Below are 21,666 nucleotides of genomic sequence, written 5' to 3'. Positions count from 1 at the left end.
GAGTCGAGCACCACGACGCCAGCTCCAACTCTTCGCGGCTCAGAAGCAACCTCGACCTGATCGAGGAAACAAGGGAGGCCGCCCGAGTTCGTATGGCGAGGTACCAGCAAAGGACAGCTCAGTACTACAACGCCAGGGTCAAGGTCAAATCTTTCAGACCGGGGGACCTTGTCCTCAGAAGGGCTGAAGCCTCCCGACCAACTGAGCAAGGGAAGCTGGCCCCGAATTGGGAAGGACCATACCGAGTCACGCGCATCCGCCGACCCGGAACTTATCAATTGGAGTCTCTAGATGGGACTCCCATTCCGCGGAGCTGGAACTCTGAAAATCTCCGCGTGTACCATCAATAAAACCCCAAGGGGTCCCCCATTGTTCAACTATGAATTTCATTCTGTGAATTTCATTTTATGATGGTCTGCGTACTTATTTTGAGCTCACTGACACTCCTGATTATCTTATGGTGTCAGGTTTATTTCTCCTCCCCTGACCACGGTTGGGATGCCCCAATGCCTCGGGATGATGGAGTACCTGCGTGGACTCCTTGAAGATGTTCGTGAGTTCGTGGTGCGCTCTCCATCGACCAACGAGCTCGGCTCGTTCTCCTACCCTGACCACGGTCAGGATGCCCCGCCACAACGGGATGCCCCGATCCGTCGGGATGGCCTGCGGACGGCGGTGCGCCGGCCGGCTGCGTCCTCCTGTGCCCTCCTGGGGGGTGTGAGAGAGCGGAGAGGAGAGTGCGTTCTATCCTGTCCCGTCCTGCAAAAAAGCCGGTGGCCGGGCTCCCCGGCGCCGGCCCTCCGATGCTTAAGTCAGAGGGGGCAAATATGTGGAGAGAGCAAGCCAGAGAGTGAAGAAGATGAAGAGGATTTTGTGCTCAATTGTGTCTGTGCTGTTTACTTGTGTTCCCGTCCTAGTCCGGCCCTTTCTTTCCTCCCAAGCTCCCTTTTATAGAGGGATTTTATGTTGCCCGGGAGGTGACAGGGAGTTTGTCCTCTTTTGTAATAATTGGGCACGATTTGGCCCATTAATGGCGTAGTGGAATATGAGGCCGAATCAGACCGGAACCAGGGAGTTGTCACGGTCGATCGAACCTGTTGGAGTGGTTGAACCGCCGGCCGTGGTAGGCCCGGGGTCCATGGATGGTAAGTGCATTTATTACCGAGTGAACCGGCGGTCAGGGAGAGCCATACGCTTTGATGGTTCAGTGATCCGGAGATCGTCTTGAGCCGTGTTCATTAAATGACTGAGTGCATCGGAGACTTGAGGGGGTCTCATGCATTAATGGCAGGTCGTGCCAAATACCTGCGGAGATCTTATGCCTTGACGGCTTAGAGATAGCAGCAGGTTGTAGTGGAGTTGTCAAGTCCCTCAGGGGGTTAAGCAGGGGTTGAACATCTGGTCAAGGCAATCGGCTCGGCAGGGGTGCCGAGCCGAGCTGGTCGCCCAATGGGGCGCCCTGTGGCGGGGTCGCTTCTAATGCTTCTGGTCGGCGCCCTTTGATCGAGCGCCTTCTAGCCGAGCGCCTTTATTTCGCGCTCTTTCCTCTCTGGTCAGCGCCCTCTAATCGAGCGCTTTTCTGGTCGGCGTCCTCTGGTCGGCTCTTTCTAGCCGAGCACCCCTCTGGTTGGTGCTCTCTGGTCGGCACCCTTTGGCCGCGCGCCTCCGTGGCGGTATGACTTGGAATTTTTCCCCCAACAGAGAGGAATAAACCTGATTATCTCTGAAGTATTCTCAGCATGATTCCAAGTAGGCTGAGCTAAGGGTGAAACTTTTTGAGATGTTGAGTCCTTCACCTTCTCCCTTGGGCAATCACACCATAGATCCACCATTGAACAAGTCTTAGTCATGTATTGTAGGATCTGGTAATGCTTTTGCTGCCTTCATGTCTTACAAGACCAGTTGTTCATTTGGCACCATGTTTGTACTCTGTTACTCCACGCTCAGGAGTTGTTATATATATTGAATGCCACTGATGTAGATTATTGTCGGATCCATCACACGCGCATGCACTGGTTGTTAGCAAGCAGGGTCCAGCATAACATAACAAATGCCTTTGACGTGTGTATTTCTTAGCATGCATGCATGACAAAGTCTCTCACAAGTAAGTACACTGTTGGGAAGCAAATCAAATGGGCAGACTATCTATCTATCTCTCTAAAAATTACGATGGAATGGCATAATTGGGGATGCCAATAAACCAACCGGCAAACCCATAGTTATTGAAAGTATAAATCTATACTTAGGTAGTTATCAAGATGTTATTTTATGGTGTTAAATTTTCCACATGCTTACTGTAATTAAGTACTTCGGAGCAAACATACTGCAATCAAAGTTTATAAAGTGCATGTCAGTTGCTAAGTTCTTTTCCTTATAAATTTTATGAGATGTATATTAAATATTTAATTTTATTTATCTTTTGTAGATAAGTTGTAATTCAATCAGTATTCTAATAGAATGGACAAAAATTGGATAAATAAGTCGAGATCCAATAAAGAATATTTGGATGGAGTTCTGAATTTTATTAAATTTGCTTTTGAGAAATCTAATATGAACAAGAAGATTTTATGTCCATGTCGAAAATATGTAAATTGTTCTTTTCTCGCTCTAAAAACTATTAAAGAATATTTAGTTTGGAATGATTTTCTAAAAGATTATACTGAATGGGTATTTCATAGAGAGTCCATATTGTTATCTCCATATAACTAATCCTCTTATATAGAACACACATCTAGTTTTGGATCCAATAACATGGAAAAAAATCATGTAGGAAAAGATGATATAAGGGGCTTACTCAGAGATATACCCAAGATGCTAGACATACTAGTAGCACTGTAGAGGTTTGTAATCTGAAGGCAGCAATGGAGGAGATGAGACAGAGCCATCAGACAGAGATGGAGGGATGAGGCAACGCCATTAAACAGAGATACAATCTTTGAGGGCTCAGCTTGACAAGATTGTATCTTTGTTGCATAAGTTTGTCCCTCAGATAAATAACTACATCTATTTGAATATTTTATATAATTATCATATATTTTTGTATGAGCTTAATAATTTATAATATTTTGTGATTTTTGTATTTTGAACTTCTAAAGTTTCTATCTTTTTCTTATAGGTTTCTGATACTTCCAATACTCGTAGAGATGATGATGATGATGCCATCAACCCTTGATAGCTCTTAGACTATTTTTTAGGAGTTTTATATGCATATTTTTTATGTTTTTCGAAGCACATTGTAAATGTAAATAGACAATGTAAATATAATTATATTTGACAATATGAATATTTTCTATTTCTATTGATATTACATGTTATTACATGACTTCTGTTGTATATGTGTTTGGTGTCTATATTTGTATACAGAGGTTTAAAATTTTTTAAATAATTTTTTTTAAAAAATAACTCTTACGACTCTTTAAAGCGTCGTTGAATATATACATTGCAATGCTTATTTGTGTCGTTAATTAGAGATGCAAATAAGCGTCGGTAATATAAAACGCTTCATCACTGACGCTTTTAAAAAGCGTCGGCAATCAGCGACGCTTATAAGCGCCGACGTTTATTATAACTCACGATGCGAACTAAAAGCATCATCAAATTGGTGTTCGACGGTAGCATAATCCACGCTTTTGCGATGCTTTAAAAAACATCGAAAATAAAATTACCAATGTTTTTTTGTGTCGGTATATATATTAAAAAGCATCGGTGTCCGATTTTTCTATAGTGGTCAGACATCCACGAGCACATACCTTTATATGAGGGAAATGTTATGGGGCGCAACCGTCGCACCAGATATTTTAATAACCTGAAGTCAACATGCACCCCTCCTGCATGCTATGCTCTCCTAGTCTCATTTCTATCAATTATATGCAGTGACTTGCCACCATTTTGTATATATATATATATATATATATATATATATATATAGTTATAGGTGTATATGTGTGTATGTCTACGTGTGTTTGTATATGCCTGTCCTGAAATCACATAGCTGAACAAGGACTGTTTTAATTCCCTGCTGCACAACAACTGTATAATCCCTTTCCAATTGATATCACAGTCATCCATTCAAAACACCCAGTATCAAGGCCATCAATCCACAAGGTGAACTTTACATTACCAGGTTTGCATAGGCTATTAATTGCCATACGTAAAAACAAATATCATCACTCATCAAAAATTACCAAACCCTATAATTTGTACAATGTATCGACAGGGAAAATGTAGACTGTAAGTAGTTAGAGAAGCTTTGCAAGAACTATGGTACTGGTCACTGTTAGCTCAGAGTCCAATTCTGGCTCATTTGGAGTCAGTTTGGTTGGCATGCAGAAGTTGCAGCAGGGTGAGCAAATATTGGTTTGATATCCCTGCACCGCATGTATGTCAGGAATTGCCCAGGCAGCTCTTCCAAGAGTGATTGAACGATGGAGGTCTGTCTTCCTGTCACCAACAAACAGATTATCTCAGCAGGAGAACAGGAGATACCACATAGACGTAGGAAAAAATAAAAATAAAAGAGCTCTTTTTCGATTCCACTCTGTTTCTATTTTCTGCTTCAAAACACAGAAAAACAGTATCAGTATCAATAAAATGTCTGACCGCTGAATTTCGTCTGTTTCTAGAAACAGTTTCCAAAAAAAAAAGGTTTAGAAATTCTAGGTAATTGCACTTGTTTACTTTTCATAAAAGTGAAAAAGAGATAACAAAAGAAGGGTCACAAGATTTATTTCATGTTTCCAAAAATCACAACCGCTGTTATATCAAATATAAAAGATCTCGAAACGAAACAAAAATCTGGTAATATGATTTTACATAGAGAAAATAGAGGACAAAAAAATGGAAAAAATGCAATTAAAGGGGTCCTTATTTTTTGTCAATAGCACTCCAATAATAGCAATTTTAAACCTTGCATTTACTTTTATTTCCTTCAGAGGCAGAGCCACATGGGGCTGAGAAGGGGAAGTGCCCCCTTGCATAATGAAAGTGTACAAGTACATATATGTTGTTAAAATCTACAAGGCTGGCCTCCCCTAGATCTCGCATAATTATTTTTCCCACCTCCTCCCCCTGTCCCTCCTTCAAAGTATATGATCTTCCTATTATTGCCGAGCTCCTGAAAAGCTGTTAGTCTTTCATTATTCACATGCCTTCTTATCTCCTAATAAGTAGCTTTTATATCTTTGTTTAAAAAGAAACATGTAGAAATCCCATTAAAACATAACTACTATGCACATTTAAAAACCCATAAACATAGATTTCTTTTCATACTTATATATATATATTGCCCTTCTAAGAATTTTATGGAAATACAGGACCATAGAACAAGTTAGAAAGAGAGATTTGAAATATGTACAAAAGATAATTCCTTTAGAATATCGCTTTTTTCCCTTTTCCTTCCAACTCTCCAGATTATATGCTTAGTGCCTTTTTCCCTTTTCCTTTCAATTCTCCAGATTATACGCTCAGTATTTATATAAATATTTAGTAATTGTGACATTGCTTTTAGTTTACCCCAAAAAGAGTATCTCTCTATTCCTGTTGGACCTTACCATCAGAGCAAAATAGGTGAACTTGTGCTCTGAGGTCCCATAACTGAAGAAGAAAAGAAGACATGGTTACTCACCCTGCATCTCCCGCATGGGAACAAATTGTACAATATCGCGTGTAGCTATCCGTCCGGTGGAGCTCTCCAATCGTTTTCCATTATCAGCATCAAGAATCTATATACACAAAAGGTCAAGAGTGGATATTGATTACTTTTCAGACCGTTGGTCAGTTGAATAAATAAAACTGAAAGAAAACCACAGAATTTTAGCCACCACTAAATGCCAGATGGAAAGGGAGCTCGAACTTTCCTTTCAGAAGGGCCTTAGATAACAATATTTAAACTTCGCTACCACTATTGTTAAGCAAAAGGCAACACTTTTGGCATCAAGTTATTAGAGAATGATTGTTCATACCTCCATTTGTTTGAAATCTGCACCTCCGACTCCAACAATAAGAATTGATAAGGGTAGATCTGATGCCTTAACAATAGCATCTTTGGTTTCAACAGCATCAGTTATTACTCCATCCTGAAAAGAAAGCAGAACACTAATCAAGAAAAACAGACAAGAGAAAACAAGAATAAAATATTGCAATTCACCATTTACCGTGATTATAAGCAAGACGAAGTATTTGTTGTGGCTATGAGATAGAGACTTGCTAGCAATTGCTGCAGCTTTGTTGATGACAGGCCCAAATAAAGTTGGCCCAGCAAGCATGACATTATGCAACGCCATTGCATATGATGACATGATACCCTCTACTCCAACAACCTGTAGAAAGAAAAGAAGCAAATTGCCGATAAAACACAATTCCTGGTTGTCCAAACTAAACTAAAGCGGAGGGAGCCCATGTGGATATTGCATTTTTTGGGTGGCTAGGCCAATTGTAAGTTTATAACACCACTTGTCCTGGTAAAGCAGGATATCGTGATTTCCTTTTTTCCCTTCATTTTTGTGTAACAGCGGAGTGCCACCAAGCATTTCATCGAGATAGTGGAAGCCATGTCAAACATCTAGGTAAATTTCCTGGAATTTCAAAAATGGAGCATCCTCCTAGCAAGAGAGGTGCAACAACTAGGCCATAGCCCTGCTTACCAGGATCGTGTAATTTCACAAGTTCAAATACCTGGAAACTATACGTCTAGTTTCTGCAGACAGCCTGCATGAATTTGGCTCTAAGACCAGTTTCGGTATGAATTCAACTATTAAGTCAACAGAAAGCTGAATGAGTTGATAGGATACACCATAATATAACAAATCATGACAAGAAGACATCAATTGAATGGCACAATGATACTTTTACCCCTTTACCCAGACGCATCCCTGATGCAAGTCTACAAAGCAGGTTGCAAACCTTTTTACACTACCAGAAACTGTGATATTTGCTGGCATAGAACTTTTGATCATGATTAGTTGTAAGTTTACAAGGGGCGAAGTCGTGATATTGTCATATCTTTTATGTAAATACATTTAAAATCTATACTTTATTAAAAAGTTATCAGTATTGGGCAGTCATATGTTGCACATTAACTATACAATATTAGTAGATTACTGCAAAGTTGCAATCTAGACTCCATCTAAAAAATGTAATTTTCTTTTATGCCTTCTGCATTGACATAAGTATTTATTCAAACGTCACTTTAATTACCTTTTACCATGCTTATATTATTTTCTGCATTTGCTAAGTACTTTTGCATTATTACATCAATCTTTGCTTTGCATTCAATCTTTGGAGCTTCTCTAGGCAAGATGATATGTTTTTTATTCTAGTTATGCTGTGAAAAATCACCATTTATTAGGCTCATATTTTGTTGTAGGCCTATATACATTCTGATGAGAATGGTGGTTGGTAGATTTCTGAAATTATTATATCAGATGGCAAACTTTTGTGGTTGATACATGCACCCTCTCCCACTCTTCTTCTTCAATTCTTACTAGATTTCTTGTTTTTCTCTATCAGAATGCTGATTTTCTATCCTTTGGTATGGTATTCATGCTTTTATTTGTGTTCAGTGCCACATTATTTGTAAACTTTCAACTAGTTATATTAGTTAATTTAATTTAATGCCCTAATAAGAATAGCGTAGTCATTTCCATGTTTTGTTCTTGACATTCACAAGCACTTTTAACTAAAATGACAGGGTGCTGCCTGAATAATATCATTAAGTTGTCATCAAATTCCAACAACCTTTCCTTCATTAGCAGTCTAATCATGGGCTTTTAGTGCTTACATTGTCGACTAAGACACACAGATATTCAACTGGCATGTCATGTATTTTGCAGTATGTATCAGATTTGGAAACATGTTGGATAAGGCTAGGATACATGTTGCATATTTAAGTAGTTTCTTGTGTATTCTTTCAATGAAAAAGAGGCTCCTAATATGCCTTGGATACATTCACCGATACCCCCAGGGATGATGGTTAGGGCTTTCTTCTTTTTCTTTCATGGATGCTGACCTTTTAATGATGTAAACAATGGATGGGCAATTTTAGAGTTTATGATGTTGATGTCATTGAATGGAGCATAGTCTGTGGTTTATGGATTTAAATGATCACTAAATGAAGTTCTAAATGTTGATGTTCTTATATGGAGTATAGGCTATGTTATTGTGATTAACCATTATGTTTTATGGATAAGGGTCATAGCATATCATATTATCCATGTTTTGTCATGTACATGTTTTTACAGAAGTTGTCATATCAGCACATCTGTATCATATTGTATCCTATATCATGTCCAGTCCATGCTTCATAGCTGTTAGATCTAGATACTAAAAGCATAGAAACATACCACGCATTTTAGCAATGCAATCCTAAGGACGAGCATATCTCCCATGCTGCAGGTTTCCAAAGAGTTTTTATGATCTCAAGCCTTGACCTAGGCTTTAATAATCATGAAATGCAAGAAGCATAGAAAGAAATGCATTATTTTCACTATTGATATGAATTAAGTAATTCAGTCACTAGAAATCAGAGACAATCAACAAGAAAAACACAAAGCACGCCAATCATTAACAAATATTTAAAAGGAAAAATGAATATGTAAAACAACAACAATCTAGTTACCACTATATGATCTATTTTTCTAAAAGGTGAAGCATTACATCAATAAAAGACAAAATATCAGAAGAACAGAAAGGGGTGTTACGATAAGCACAAGTTGGAGAAAACTGAATTCAACTTACCTCACACTCATCAAGACTTCCATTCAAGTTAAAACAATGAGATACAGACCCATCACTCATCCTTCCTCCAAAACCCCATGCAGGAAAGCACTTATCAGTGTCATAGAATTGTAAAACTTCTCCAACCCCTACTATAGCCTGTTCAAAAATAAAAAAAAACTAGTTGAATTAGATTCAAACCTTAATAGAGGATGCCTTAAAGATAACTCATTAGAAATGCAAAATGATTTTTTTTCTTAACCTGTTGATATGAGTTCAATCGACCAGAAGGATCAATATAATGCAAGGAATCAGGTGATCGAGGATTTCCATTTGAAGCTGAACAAACAAAAATCTCAGCAGCAAGCAAAGAATGCTACCTTCATAAAGTATGTGTTACCGAATACAATTATGCAAGTAATAGTACAGCACCTGTAAAATCTACAGCAACCATGAAATTAAGCTCAAATCCATTGGAAATATAATCCAAGAAACTATATTGAATTTTTTCACAGAAGTTATCCACAAACAGCTGTCCCTTCAGCATCTGAAACAGAATAGATTAAATGAATGCTAGTTAACAAGCATGTAAATCTAGAACCACCAAAATTTTTGTAAAGCGGATGTAGATACTAATCACCTTTTTGTGACCCTGACGGACAGAAGATGGAACATAAAAGTGTGCTCCAATCTTTTCCCTGCTAAGTTTTTCAAGTTCTGCCATGCTTCCTTGAAGTTCTCTGTTGGAAGACTTGATAAGTAAATAACTTGCAAATCTCAAATCAGGATCAGAGTGAAAATGTGAAAAACTGCCTGTCATTTATCACAAGCCATACCCTAAAAGTTCATGTTTGCCATTGGCATTGAAATCAAAACACTCGATAATCAATGGATTCTCCTGCAAGCAACCAAAAATTAGTAACCAAAGCCATAATAATGCCCATGATAAATAGATGTTATTTTACACAACATTGATACTCCAATAGATGCGCCAAGCTTGCCTTGCTTCCAAATTGCTGCATAGTCAGTGTTACAGGCTTCCACACTGGGTTCAAATTGTTATTAATCACCTCTGTTTTGCATATAGGAATCGAAATTCCACTCTCCACAATTCTGGATATTCTTAAGAAAGGATCCTAGATAATAAAGAACTAATCAAAATGAATATTCCAAATATAACTTAAACTAGCATGAAGAAAGGAGCCTTATGATACATACACTTTTGGAGAACACATCCTTATTTTCTAGGCGAGAGCAGCGTAGTATCATCTCCACAGCTGCCCTTGAAGCAACTGTTTCTTCTGCATGGACAGTTATTGTCCCTAAATGAGCATCAGCTGGGCGATTCTGGTATTTTAGTTTAAGTGTCAAACTTCGATCACGTTTGGTCACTATCTGTCAAAAGGAAAAGAAAGATCATAGACACTAAGTATACACATTCCACGAGATATTACAGAAATGAAGTATCTTACTAAGTTACTATATGGAACATAGGTACAACTTCAGTAACATAAGGACAAACTGTATATTTCATATTTTATAGTTTGTTCAAAACATAAAATTTACATCAATAATGTCATGATTTAGCTACTATCCATATAGTATTGAAACAAATGAATCTGAGCATTGAAATGAATGTCTTAGCAGAAGTTAGGTTCCATATGCCTATGGGATGTTTCATCAATAGCTTCTGAACCTACTGCCCATGTTCAAAAAATAGAATCAAAAACAGTTCCTTTGAGAGAGATTGTACAACCTCTGACAGAGTACAAGAAGCTTCTCCAAGATAGTCTTGCTCATTCAACTTCAGCATCTGTAGAAGATCACAGCTAGTGAATTTCTGAATGCAAGTGAACAATAAATAAATTTATTTAATGTAAAAAAAATATAATTCATAATTGTACTTTGTGATATAAAATTTACTCATGAAAATTAAGGCATGGGCAACATTAGCAGGCTTTCAAAGTCAAACTAAAAATGGTCATCTTAGAGCTCTTCAACTAGGAGCCATAAACTAGTTAGGCATAGAAAAATGTAGTCAAATAGCCAATTATTTTTGTTTGTTGGATGAACTAATAGTCATATCCTGCCAAATAACAATTACAAGGTGCTCTCGCTTCTACCTGATAAGTTCTAGCACACTACTAAATGATCAGTTGTTATTAGGCCGATTATTTCACTAAGTATAACCCTCATATGAATGGGGAAAAGACTAATCAGTTGATACCGTTGCTGGGGAAGTCCAGATCAGATTGTCCTTGTCCAGCACACTACTAAGTGATCAAAATCTGAAATTTCTCCAACAGATTTAAGCAACCAATAGCATTGTCAGAAAAAAAAAGAAAAAAGAATCCAAGTATGGATGAAAGCTATTAGGGCAAATATTTAGTTAAAAGAAGAACTTGGAGAAGAATTCTAGAGAAGCATGTCATAATTAATTTGCATTATTCCATGAACTTACTAAATTGAAGTCCTCATATTAAATCTTTATAATCAAGAAGACATCAGATTACAATTATTTTGGATCTCAATTCTTTTGAAGATTCAGAAAATCATGTCTGAATCACAATAATATTGATCATGGACATTATAAGCTCTATGGAAAGCATGGATCAACTACTAAAACTAGTCCTCATCAATCAGTTAATTAACTAATGCTCTGTCAAATCCAATTGAAGACTTCCTAGCTCAAATTACCAGAAAAATCTATACCATGAGTCTACTGGAAACCCAGCAGAATGGAACAGCACGAAATGTTTTCAAAGATCAAAAACACACAAAACCAGTGGGACCTTACATTTCTATAAATGCATGATAATAAGGGCTAAGGATTATTCTCACACATTTCAGCAAGAAGAAATACAAAAGATAGAAGCAAAAGAAAACTTCAAACAGGATAGTCCCTCATAGCATGTTACAAAAACCAGGAGTGCCATCTAATCACCTCAGGAGGGAGAAAAAGAAAGTCAAATACCTTAACAGATGTGTTATGATACTTGGTATCAATGTCATAAACTCGAAACCTGATATATGAAATAATATATCAGTATAAGACTATGCAACATCTGCAACAATGTATAGGATTTTGAGAAGCTTACACCAATGGCTGGACAATCTCAAAATGATAGTTGATAGTAAATTTTGTGATCCAAACAGGATTTAATGTATTCATTATTACTTCTGTGCGTCCAAGTTCTTCCAGCATTCCATCTAGTTTCTTTGCATAGATTACTGCCATGGGATCACTCTACAAAAAAGCCAAAGATAAAATATAAATGGAAATAGGAACACCAAGAAGAAAAATTACAAAATTGTCAATCAACTAAAAAAATATCTAGAAAAAGTTTGAAGTAATATTTAAAAATAAACAAATCAAGTTAGACTTATTTTTAATTTTTTTAAAATTAATATTCAGGATGGTATAGACTGATTGGTTAGTTGCTTTTTCCCACAAAGTTACAAGGATAACTATGATATAAACAACAAAAGCAGGGGTGTCATCTGCCACACAGTTATGGCTCTCTAGCCTCTATGACAAGTTCGCATAACTAAGATAACAAAGAAGCAATAAAACTTTCTTGCAACACAAAATCGAGATAAAGAACAAGCAAAAATTAAATTGAATTGTAATCCATTATTTGATAGGTTTTGTATAAAAATTCGAGCACTAAATCACTGAATGTGTGTGTGTGTTAATTTTATTAAAAATTCACTTTTTCTTAAACTAGTTTATCTCCATTCACAATGTTTGGATAAAATATCAGACAGCAATTACTTCTAGACAAAAATTCTAAACATTGTTGGTGCGCATTCTTGGACATAAGCATCCTAGACCACAACATGACATGGATACGCATGTCTCAGACGCTACACCATGGACAAATGCAACCCCCATATCATTGGGGATCACGATGCTCTCCAGTCCCAATCTGGACTGGAGAGGGTCTCTCTTCCAATCACGTCTGTCCACAATTGGCGCAAAGGCCATGACTGGATGGGGCCCACTATATTTGATGGGATATGCCGCCCCATGTGCTAGCGTGGGCTCCATATAATCTCGCCATCTCGCCAATTATCGACGGTTGCGATTGGAAGGCATGCCCTCGCCAGTCCAAGTCGAGGCTGGGGAGGATCTGAATCCAATCATTAGTGCATGAAGTTGTACTTTAAAAGGCATGTAATGAAAACCACATTATCAGCTAAGCACATCATCCACTAATAAAGCCACCTAGAAAGAATATGAATGGTCCTCACTATTAATGTGGAATCATTGCAAAACGAAGAAATCTTTAAATGTAGGAATTGTCTTTAACAAACATTCGTTTGACTTGAAATATGACCAGTAACACATATTTGAAGAATTGATACTCCAGCTTGAACTAAAGTAATTGTTGTATAATCTCCATGCAACTCCATTGACTTAACAACTTCAGTTACTAGCAGCCAGAGAGGCCCTAGATGAAGCAAACAAAAACAAATCAAAGCTCACTAACCTGCAAGTTGTCAAAAGACTATCTGGAATTAAAATATGACAAAATTGTCCATGAATAACTATGAGGAAGAGTGACAGAACAATACATATTAAACAAGAAGCATGGTTTAGTAACTAATATTTACTATAAATACAAGATGTTCTTGTAGTGCAATATATGCAATGATAACATTTGAGAAGCATACCTTTGAAAGTACATCGAGATTGCGCAACTTTGAGGCAGATAGCGATAACTAGAAAACAAATAAGAAAGAAGACAAATGATGCAAGGAGCAGTCATTAAGGGCAAATACCAAATCAAATTCAGCAGTGGTACTAACAAAAAATTTATGATTTGATCATATAAAAAAACTCTAGGTAACAAAAAAATTTGGTTGGGAATTTACTACAAAGATAAATGATGATTAATGTTCTATTAGCTGTCACATTGCCCTAATGATTTGCAAAGATTTGGCAAAAATAATGCTAAAGGTAGCTTTGCACCACAGGTCCAATGTAATGGTTGTATACTTAATTGCTTTAAATTAATCTATCGATCAAAGTTCCTGACAGCTTTTTCACAAAGAGTTAGAGGATCATGATTAATTGTGTAGGAAATTAATATCATTCATCCTGGTTGGGCGATGATTTATCTTGTTCATATGTGATACGTAATCTCATCAAATATGAAGACTTGATGTTAGAAAGATGCCAAATGATAAGCAAACTGAAGCTACAAAATGAATCACAAACAACGATGTGCAGAGTTTATATAGAAAAGATAGGATGATGCTAGCTGTTTACTCGACGACACAAAGAACAGGTGCATCTGAACAATTGCCAATCATATGTATCTTTTATCCATAAAAATATTTGATTGTCATCACTTAGGGAGAATTGTACTATGAATTTCAATCACCCCTGATAAATGTTTCAATAGGTAACCGCCTTCAGCTAAGCACACATTTTTTTATTGCTCCTGAGGATCTCTCGAGGAAATTTAGAAATAAGAAGCCCTTAGGAAGATTATTGCTACTGAGGAGCCTCCATCTAAGCGCATATTTTTTTTATTATCATTATTTTCTTTTCATTTTTTTATGGAGTCTTGACTGTAGAAATGCCAGGGATGCACCAAGGGGTATCTCATTCAATGCAAAATTGGAATTATGAAGAAAAACTTCCAGCAAAAGTTCTCAAATGAGTCAAAGCAAGACAAACTATGTAAAAGCAAATTTTGACAATTGAAAATAAGATATATTTTCATGATCACTTCTTCACTTGTCAAGCATCTTCCTTGTTTTCAAAACATTACTTCAAATTTTGTAAAGAAAATTAAACATATTATCCCATGTTCTCCACGCATCCATTAAGATGTCAATGAGACAATACAGTCACAACCCATTGCATACTTCTCAAGAATTCACTAACCTCAATTTTGCCAATATTTCAAACTTCTCCCTAGGCCCCTTGCAACTTACCAAAATTATTTACCATCTTCACACTTTACCATGTTGTTTACTTCTAATTTAAGAAATTATTTTTTAAATCAACCTTCTTGACTAAAATAAAAGGTGCTTATTCTAAATAGAGTTTCTTCCACTCCTTAAAAATCAGATCAAAATTGATGGCGTGTCGGAGGGAGGCTTAGCAAAATTTAAGGCCCTGAACAACCCAATTCACCAATCTCCAACCAAGGACATCAAACAATAACCCTTATTCACATGTAAACAGTGGCCTCCATAAGCATACTGCACCTCCCTGGCTGCACGCAGATTTTGCGGATTCTATGCAGCATGCTCACAACAAGCATGAAGTAAAAGCTTAAATTTTTAAATTTTGTCCTTTTTAAATATAATAATGGTTTATGCACACTTACAGAATAATCACTGCACTTACCATAAGAGAAACCTCACAGCAACTAGCATAAGGGATGCTATCCACAAAAAACTAGTTATAATGACATGGTGAAACCTCGGCATGTATTTGATAAACTAACAGTTGAACCAATTCAAGTTTCGTAACCTATGTCAAGCCTCTAATGGCCCAAAAGCTTATATTTTGTATAATTTACATGGTGGGATTTCGACATGCATCTGGTATAGGAAGAAGCAATCAGATTCCAGCTTCATATCCTTCATCGAGCCTCTAACAGCCCAAAAGGTCCTTTCTTTCACTAAACCAGCAACAATAACAAAGGCAGCAATCTCTAGTTCTGTACTTCAACATCCATCCACGCGGACACCCCTTGCGAACGACGTGGAGAACCCTCGAACCACAAACATCAGATAAGATTCAATTCACCTTTCGGTGTCTCAAACACCATGTGGTTCCAGGCACGCCTTCATGTCCTACAGATTGACCAACAATTACCAAAGATTCTACCAGCCAACAACATCCTAATCAACAGTCGGTCACATACACAAACATGTGGCCCCACAGAGATAATATCCCATCAAGAATTGACTTTGGCTCATAAAGATCGATACGCTGGGTAGAATCTAGAAAATCTTTTAAAAGCTAGGGTTTTTTTGGCTGCTTGCCTCGAGGGGGATGTAGAGGTCGCGGAGGCCGCGGGTATGGAGGAAGTGGTCTACGGCGTCGTTCCGCTCCTGCTGCGCCGTCTCCGGCGGTGGTCCGGCGAGGCCGCCACGGGAACCGACGCCGACCCCCGCCTGGCCGCCGCTCACGTCCGAGAAGCACCCGCCCATGCCGTCCTCTCGCGCTCGTCGACTTCGCTGTTTGATCTTTCCGGGGTTGTCCGTTTTCTTATATACTTCGGAATTCGGAAATACTCCTTGAATACGTTGGATTTGCGAGGCGAGAGCAACGAAAAGACGATGAAAGATGCATCTCTGAGTGATGGAATCAGAACGACGCGGTGGAGAAGATTCTGCGCTTATTTTTTCCTCTTGGGGAGAAAGGGGTGGCAGCCCGGCAGGCAAGGAAATCTCCGAGTTGGTATATGACTGGGCTTTGAGTCGTTCAGGGAACAGCGTAAACGATCAGCCAGGGAGGGTTTGGTGTATTACAGGCGAGTTTGGTGGGAACTTTTGGGGGGAGGAGGGGAAGGCGAACGCACTCTTTCATGGGAAGCATGTAGGACCAAGAAGGTCAATTTATTAACTCCTTTTTCTATCCAACCGTATTTGACCGGTGACTGAAATAAAAATAGTAAAGTTTACATATTCAGTCTATAGCTTACGTGGACCAAAAGCTAATGAAGCACATACTTCTTTTTTTTTTTTTTTTTTAGAGCAGGTCAATCTTAAAGTTTGTGATTGAATTTGAATTAGTATTTGTATGGGTACACGTTTAGTTTCGGACTAGAGTTGATCATGTGCGGAGCTTGGATAGAGAAAATATAAAATTTTAAATAGGTTTGCCCTGAAGACTAAAAAATAAATATAGTTTAGACCCAAGGCTAAGTCCATAACTTTCCTACCAATATTCAAATTTCATTCCGATAAATTTATTTTTTATTTTATAAAATATTTTATTATTTAATTAGAGTCTAGTTCATTGACCGGCTCGTACTTGCTTTGGGCCTGTGGGTCGGCCTGAAGAGGCTAGGCTTATGGCCACCGTGCCCTATGGCACGAAACAGCAAAGAAGGTCTTCCTCTTCCAAAGCTAGTGAAAAATCGAGGACTCCTAAGGCAATCGAGTTTATCTAGAAGTTGGAGACTTTGCCTATTTAACTTCTCTCCTCCTCATTAGATTTCTTCCACCGGAAATGCCAAAAATCGCTACTGATTCCAACAATCTTTTCGGGTTTTCTTCCTCATTCCCTCGTTGAAAAAAGCTGTCGCAGGCTTCGCGAACCAAAGTAAATGTTCCTCGCCGTGCTTCCCTTGTTTTTCTAGCGATTAGCAGTTTTGTTTGGGTTTCAGTTGACAAATCTCCGAGACTGGATCCTAAATAGGGTACCCTATTTCGGTTCCCTTCTTTCGAGCATGCCGCTGCTACTGGCTACCTTCCGCCTCTTGTCTCCACCTTCGACCGCCTCCTTGCTAGACCCCACGATCACAGCCACTAGTCGTCCTCTTTCTCTTCTATTTTGCAGAGGAAGAAGAAAGAAAAAAAAAGAAGGGAAAGAAAGAAAGAAAGAAAAGGAGAGAGAGAACCATCCCTCTCTTTCTCTCTCTTATTTTCTCTCTCTTCTGTCTACTCTTCTCTCTAAATTTTCTCTCCTCTCTCTACTTTCTCTCTCCTCTATCCACTTTCTCTCTCTAGAATGTCGAAGGAACTCAGTATCATCTCCTGTTGACCTCTGTAAAGGGCCCTAGTTTCACCCTAGTGCCTGAGCTGCCTACTAGATCGATTATCCTGGCCCTATTGAATATTCTTGAAATCTTCATTGATAAACCATATTGATTAACCTTGGTCCCGATCAATTCCATACCCTATGATTTATTGATCGAATTGCTCAGGCCTGACCCATCCGGAATTGCCGAACACTGTCACCCGACCAACTATCCCTTTCTTATTTATTTTAATTCAAATATAAATTAATCTCGCTTTTAATATTTTAATAAAATTAACTGAGTTGCCTAGCAAAGTCTGATGATCTAATACGAAAAAGGTAAATAAGCCTTATGCTCCTTACAGGTTTTCAAACTTGTAAGTAAATCATATACTCTTTACAAATTTTCGAACTTGTAAGTAGATCTTGCACTCCATATTATCTTTTAGATGATTACGTTTTCCTACATAAAATCTGTTTGTGGAAATATCTTGCTTTTTTTAAAATTATGAATCAACATATATGTTATAAAAATCGTACTTTATTGGATGAAAATAACTTTGTTATGAAGTATGAATCTGATTACACTATTTAGTATTTTTTATATATCTATATGTATGTTTTACGAAAAAGATATAAGCTTTCTAAATGCTCTCAGATAGCTATGTATGATCTTTTGAATTGAAAAGATCGATATCCGAAGCTAGCATCCATATGAACTGTTGGCGGAGGCCTGAGGGGCCGAGTCAACGTTGGCGGAGGCCTGGAGGGCCGAGTCAGTCCTGCCGCCTGCCAACGTGGATGCGCTGGAGGAGTAGGGTGGGTTATACCACTAGGGGGTCCCTGAACCCACTGGCGAGGCCCTGTCGGAGTCCGGAGTTGGGCGAGGCTTGGTCGGAGTCGACTCGTGGCGCTATGGGCCCCTGCGCTAGTTTAAGGAAATAAAGTTGCGCCTTCACTAACACCTGCGGGTTTTGGTGTAATGGTAGCGCTTGATCCTGACATGAACATTGGCCGCCCGGCCAAAGGGTATAAAGTTGGCAAACGAACATGAATCTATGTCGATTACGAACACTGCTGGCCCTGTCACAGGTATAAAGTGACCATAGCACGAATATTTGTGAGCAATATTTTGAACTATGATATGGCAAAATGGCTGAAAGACAATTTATATATTTATTAACAAAATGAACTTGGAGCTATGTTTATGAAATATAAGTGATTTATGCATGCATGATTTGCTTTATAACTTATTTTATTATACTGTATTATTAAATGCTTATTTTGGAATATTTATTATTTTTCTTAAATGATGCATTGGCGTAGAAAAACTTATGCTTGATCATGTAAAGTAGTGAATGATTTATTTACTGAGTTGTATCATTCATATACCTTTATTTTTTTCTCTCTCCATACGAATAGGGCCGATAGGAGCAAAAGATGGTCTGGGCTTGGAGTTCGTGCTAGCAAACTTGACGATTTTGTAGAAGAATTTTAGTATTTTAAATTGACTATGAATTTGCAGCCAATGATTTTTTGAATATTGAGGATTATGAGTTTGGTATTTATGTTCAGATGTAGACGCCGAACTAATATTAGTTTTATTTAATAAATGATGAAATTAGACTTTTATTTACCCTATTTTGTTTGAGATAGATGTAAAAGTTAAATATAATGTTGGTTTTGTGTTATCATGGGTTGTACCCTTCGGTAGTACGATCATGTCATGTTTTGGATCTGGGGCGCAACAAATCATGTTTCGTATCTGGGCGTGACATTTCTTTTTAATAATTTAGTACCTCATCCAAAAAAGACCAGTTGGAAGGTATTAATTAAATTTTTTAATCCTATATAAGTACTCAAAATCTATCGAATGCGCAACCGATTAAATGTACTCAACTGTATAGTTGCATTAGATTTTGTAAATCATATCTAATATTATGTATTTTCAAATTTGTTGTTGCATCATTGGTTTCGTATCAATAGGTTTAAGCCTTTAGTCATTCTATTAAAATTTTTATGCGAGTCTTTGTATATGAAAGTTTGGGCCAGAGAGCTAGCGTCTTCCATGAGTAGGTAGTGGAGTTGCTTTTTATATCTATCGTATGCATCGAAATGCGAGCTAAGGTCCGGTCGAGATAAACTTCCGCGCTACCAAAGATGCCTCGTGCGAGTGTGAGAGTTTTCCGCACCATTCGTCGACCTTTACGACCGCCTATCACGCAGGTCATATTTCTGTGGATCACATTCAGTCTAACTTGAATTTGCCACCATTAAATCAACATGATGCAATTTTACTTAGCAGCTTACATGACTGACACCTTGTAGGTCTTTGCAGGAGAATGATATGACATTAATTCCTGGTCCATCTCTCTCTCTCTCTCTCATCTAAAGGACATGCAATGAAGTGAGATTGATTACATTCCTGAACAGAGATTGCAAAATACTGTCTTCCTTGAATATTTCAATCTGGATTTCTGAATCCACTGCATACCATTCATTCTTGTCTTATCAGGTGCATGTGTTATCATGTATAAGTTTTTTTTTTTTTTTTTTGGGCTGAAATGGGCATTTCATACAACATGGGTACGAATACACCTAGTAGAATCTACAAACAAAAGGTTCCGAAGTGCACCAGGCAAGTCATCCTCCTCAACCCATATGGTGCCTCCTGAGTGGCCCGCGACATATGCCGCCACCTAGTCCGCCACTCCGTTAGCCTCACGATATACGCGTATAGCCTGAAAAGTAATCTCCTCCCTCACCATCAACCATATATCACGGAGCAAAGGATGATCTTCTCCATCGCTATGAGGGTCCTTCTGGACTCAGCTGATCATCGTGGCCGAATCACACTCCAAGAGAATGGAGCTCGCCTGAAGTACACGCCGTGCATATTGCAGTCCCATCCAAGCCGCCTGCTGCTCTGCCTCTGTAACAGAGGTGTCGAAGATCTGACAACCCCCTGCTCCCAGATGAAGAACACCATATGAGTAGCTGCCAAAGCTCCAAGTGTCCCGAGCTGTCAAAGATCTGGGATCCAAACTTGCATGAAGAATCTCTGCTGCTTATGCCCGAGCCTGCTCTATCACGAACCGTGGAAACGGACTAAGCTCACCAAAAATCCGAGCATTCCTGGCATAAGTTCTTCATCATCCCCTTTTTCTTGACATTGTGTTGTTAATTAATTAGTTTTTTCCTGTATCATAGGTTCATGATATGAGATCTCATGCAATTATTATTGATGCACCATTTTCCTTAACCTTGGGCCTCCTGGATCGTTGTCTTCAGTTTGTCTTAGGTAATCAATTTTTTCAGATAAATTGCAATGATTAGTTGCCTGGAATACTTAGGCCACAACATTTTTTTTTCTTTTAATTTTCTTCCAAATGCAGCATGCAGAGAGTATGTTCGGGCATATTCAGCATTTCAATTCTCATCTGTGGTCATATTTTTTATCATCTATTTTATTCTGTGGCGAGTAGCTTGGTAACGTCACATTTGTGATAAATTCGAAAACTTGATTTTCTAACTATCCTTCCCCACTTCATAGTAGAGAAGATTAGTTATACTTCAGCTAAAAACTATATTAATTGAGAAGGATATTGCTGCTTCAACTATGGCTCTCAATATTTCCACTTCTCTTGGTTGTGACCAATTTTAGATGGTTATTCTGCATACATTCTGAAAACTCAGACTGATCTTTCTTGTCCAACAAGTGCTTGCATTTCTCCATACCCTCAATGACACTGCTAATGCCCTTAAACCGACTCGACTATAAATACTAGCGATGATCAGATGTACGCAAATCATTATTTACAAGCTTCCAATGATGGTTTTTTTTTGCAAACTATACACACACACACATGCATTCTATGTTGTTTATAAGTGACACGTCATGGATATATTAATTGGGATGAATAAGTACATCCATATATGAAAAACCCGAGTATTATATACCCATAAAGAAAAATGATTATATTCTGAGTCAAAAAAATTGTAAAGATGCAGACTTAAAAGAAATGAAGGGCACAACATAATTGTGATACCGGCACTAAATGGGTAGATATGAACCAGATATATAATAGGCTAAAATAGATCGAGTTCGGAGTCCAAAATAGTTTGAGTTGTTACTCTACTTGTGTATGGTATGTTTTTTGCAATAATGTATCATATTCGTCCTTAGAATAGAATTGCTTGGATTGTTTTTTTAGTTTTTCTATTCCCTAATTATGAATGAA

The 21,666-nt window shown here is 38.0% G+C and overlaps 1 protein-coding gene across 2 annotated transcripts; it reads right to left on the bottom strand.

The window, feature by feature from the left end:
• Positions 1 to 4,019: 4,019 nt before the first annotated feature.
• On the bottom strand, positions 4,020 to 16,383 carry LOC103722797 (protein BONZAI 3-like). 2 transcript variants are annotated; one of them, XM_008813481.4, is made up of 16 exons: positions 15,724 to 16,383; positions 13,390 to 13,437; positions 11,811 to 11,959; positions 11,687 to 11,735; positions 10,469 to 10,525; positions 9,931 to 10,107; positions 9,714 to 9,848; positions 9,549 to 9,610; positions 9,353 to 9,452; positions 9,145 to 9,259; positions 8,975 to 9,051; positions 8,734 to 8,871; positions 6,153 to 6,317; positions 5,961 to 6,074; positions 5,624 to 5,720; positions 4,020 to 4,440 (listed from the first exon to the last, which is right to left on the bottom strand). In XM_008813481.4, the coding sequence occupies exons 1-16, from the start codon at positions 15,889 to 15,891 to the stop codon at positions 4,310 to 4,312; spliced, it is 1,782 nt and encodes a 593-aa protein (XP_008811703.2). In that variant the 5' UTR covers positions 15,892 to 16,383; the 3' UTR covers positions 4,020 to 4,309. The 2 variants fall into 2 exon arrangements, with proteins under 2 accessions (XP_008811703.2, XP_008811704.2); XM_008813482.4 differs by lacking the exon at positions 15,724 to 16,383 and adding an exon at positions 15,255 to 15,702.
• Positions 16,384 to 21,666: the final 5,283 nt, after the last annotated feature.

This window comes from Phoenix dactylifera, chromosome 3, assembly GCF_009389715.1.
Source record: "Phoenix dactylifera cultivar Barhee BC4 chromosome 3, palm_55x_up_171113_PBpolish2nd_filt_p, whole genome shotgun sequence".
Lineage (NCBI taxonomy): Eukaryota > Viridiplantae > Streptophyta > Magnoliopsida > Arecales > Arecaceae > Phoenix > Phoenix dactylifera.
This window is presented reverse-complemented; position numbering and strand designations above follow the sequence as displayed.

Bases quoted from the DNA above. Each gene is read 5' to 3' on its own strand.
- LOC103722797 (XM_008813481.4), bottom strand. From the start codon at position 15,891: ATGGGCGGGTGCTTCTCGGACGTGAGCGGCGGCCAGGCGGGGGTCGGC. The intron at 6,318-8,733 runs GTAAGTTGAATT...TTCTTTCTACAG, and splicing joins GAAGTCTTGATGAGTGTGAG to GTTGTTGGAGTAGAGGGTAT. The intron at 4,441-5,623 runs GTGAGTAACCAT...TGTTGGTGACAG, and splicing joins TCCCATGCGGGAGATGCAGG to GAAGACAGACCTCCATCGTT.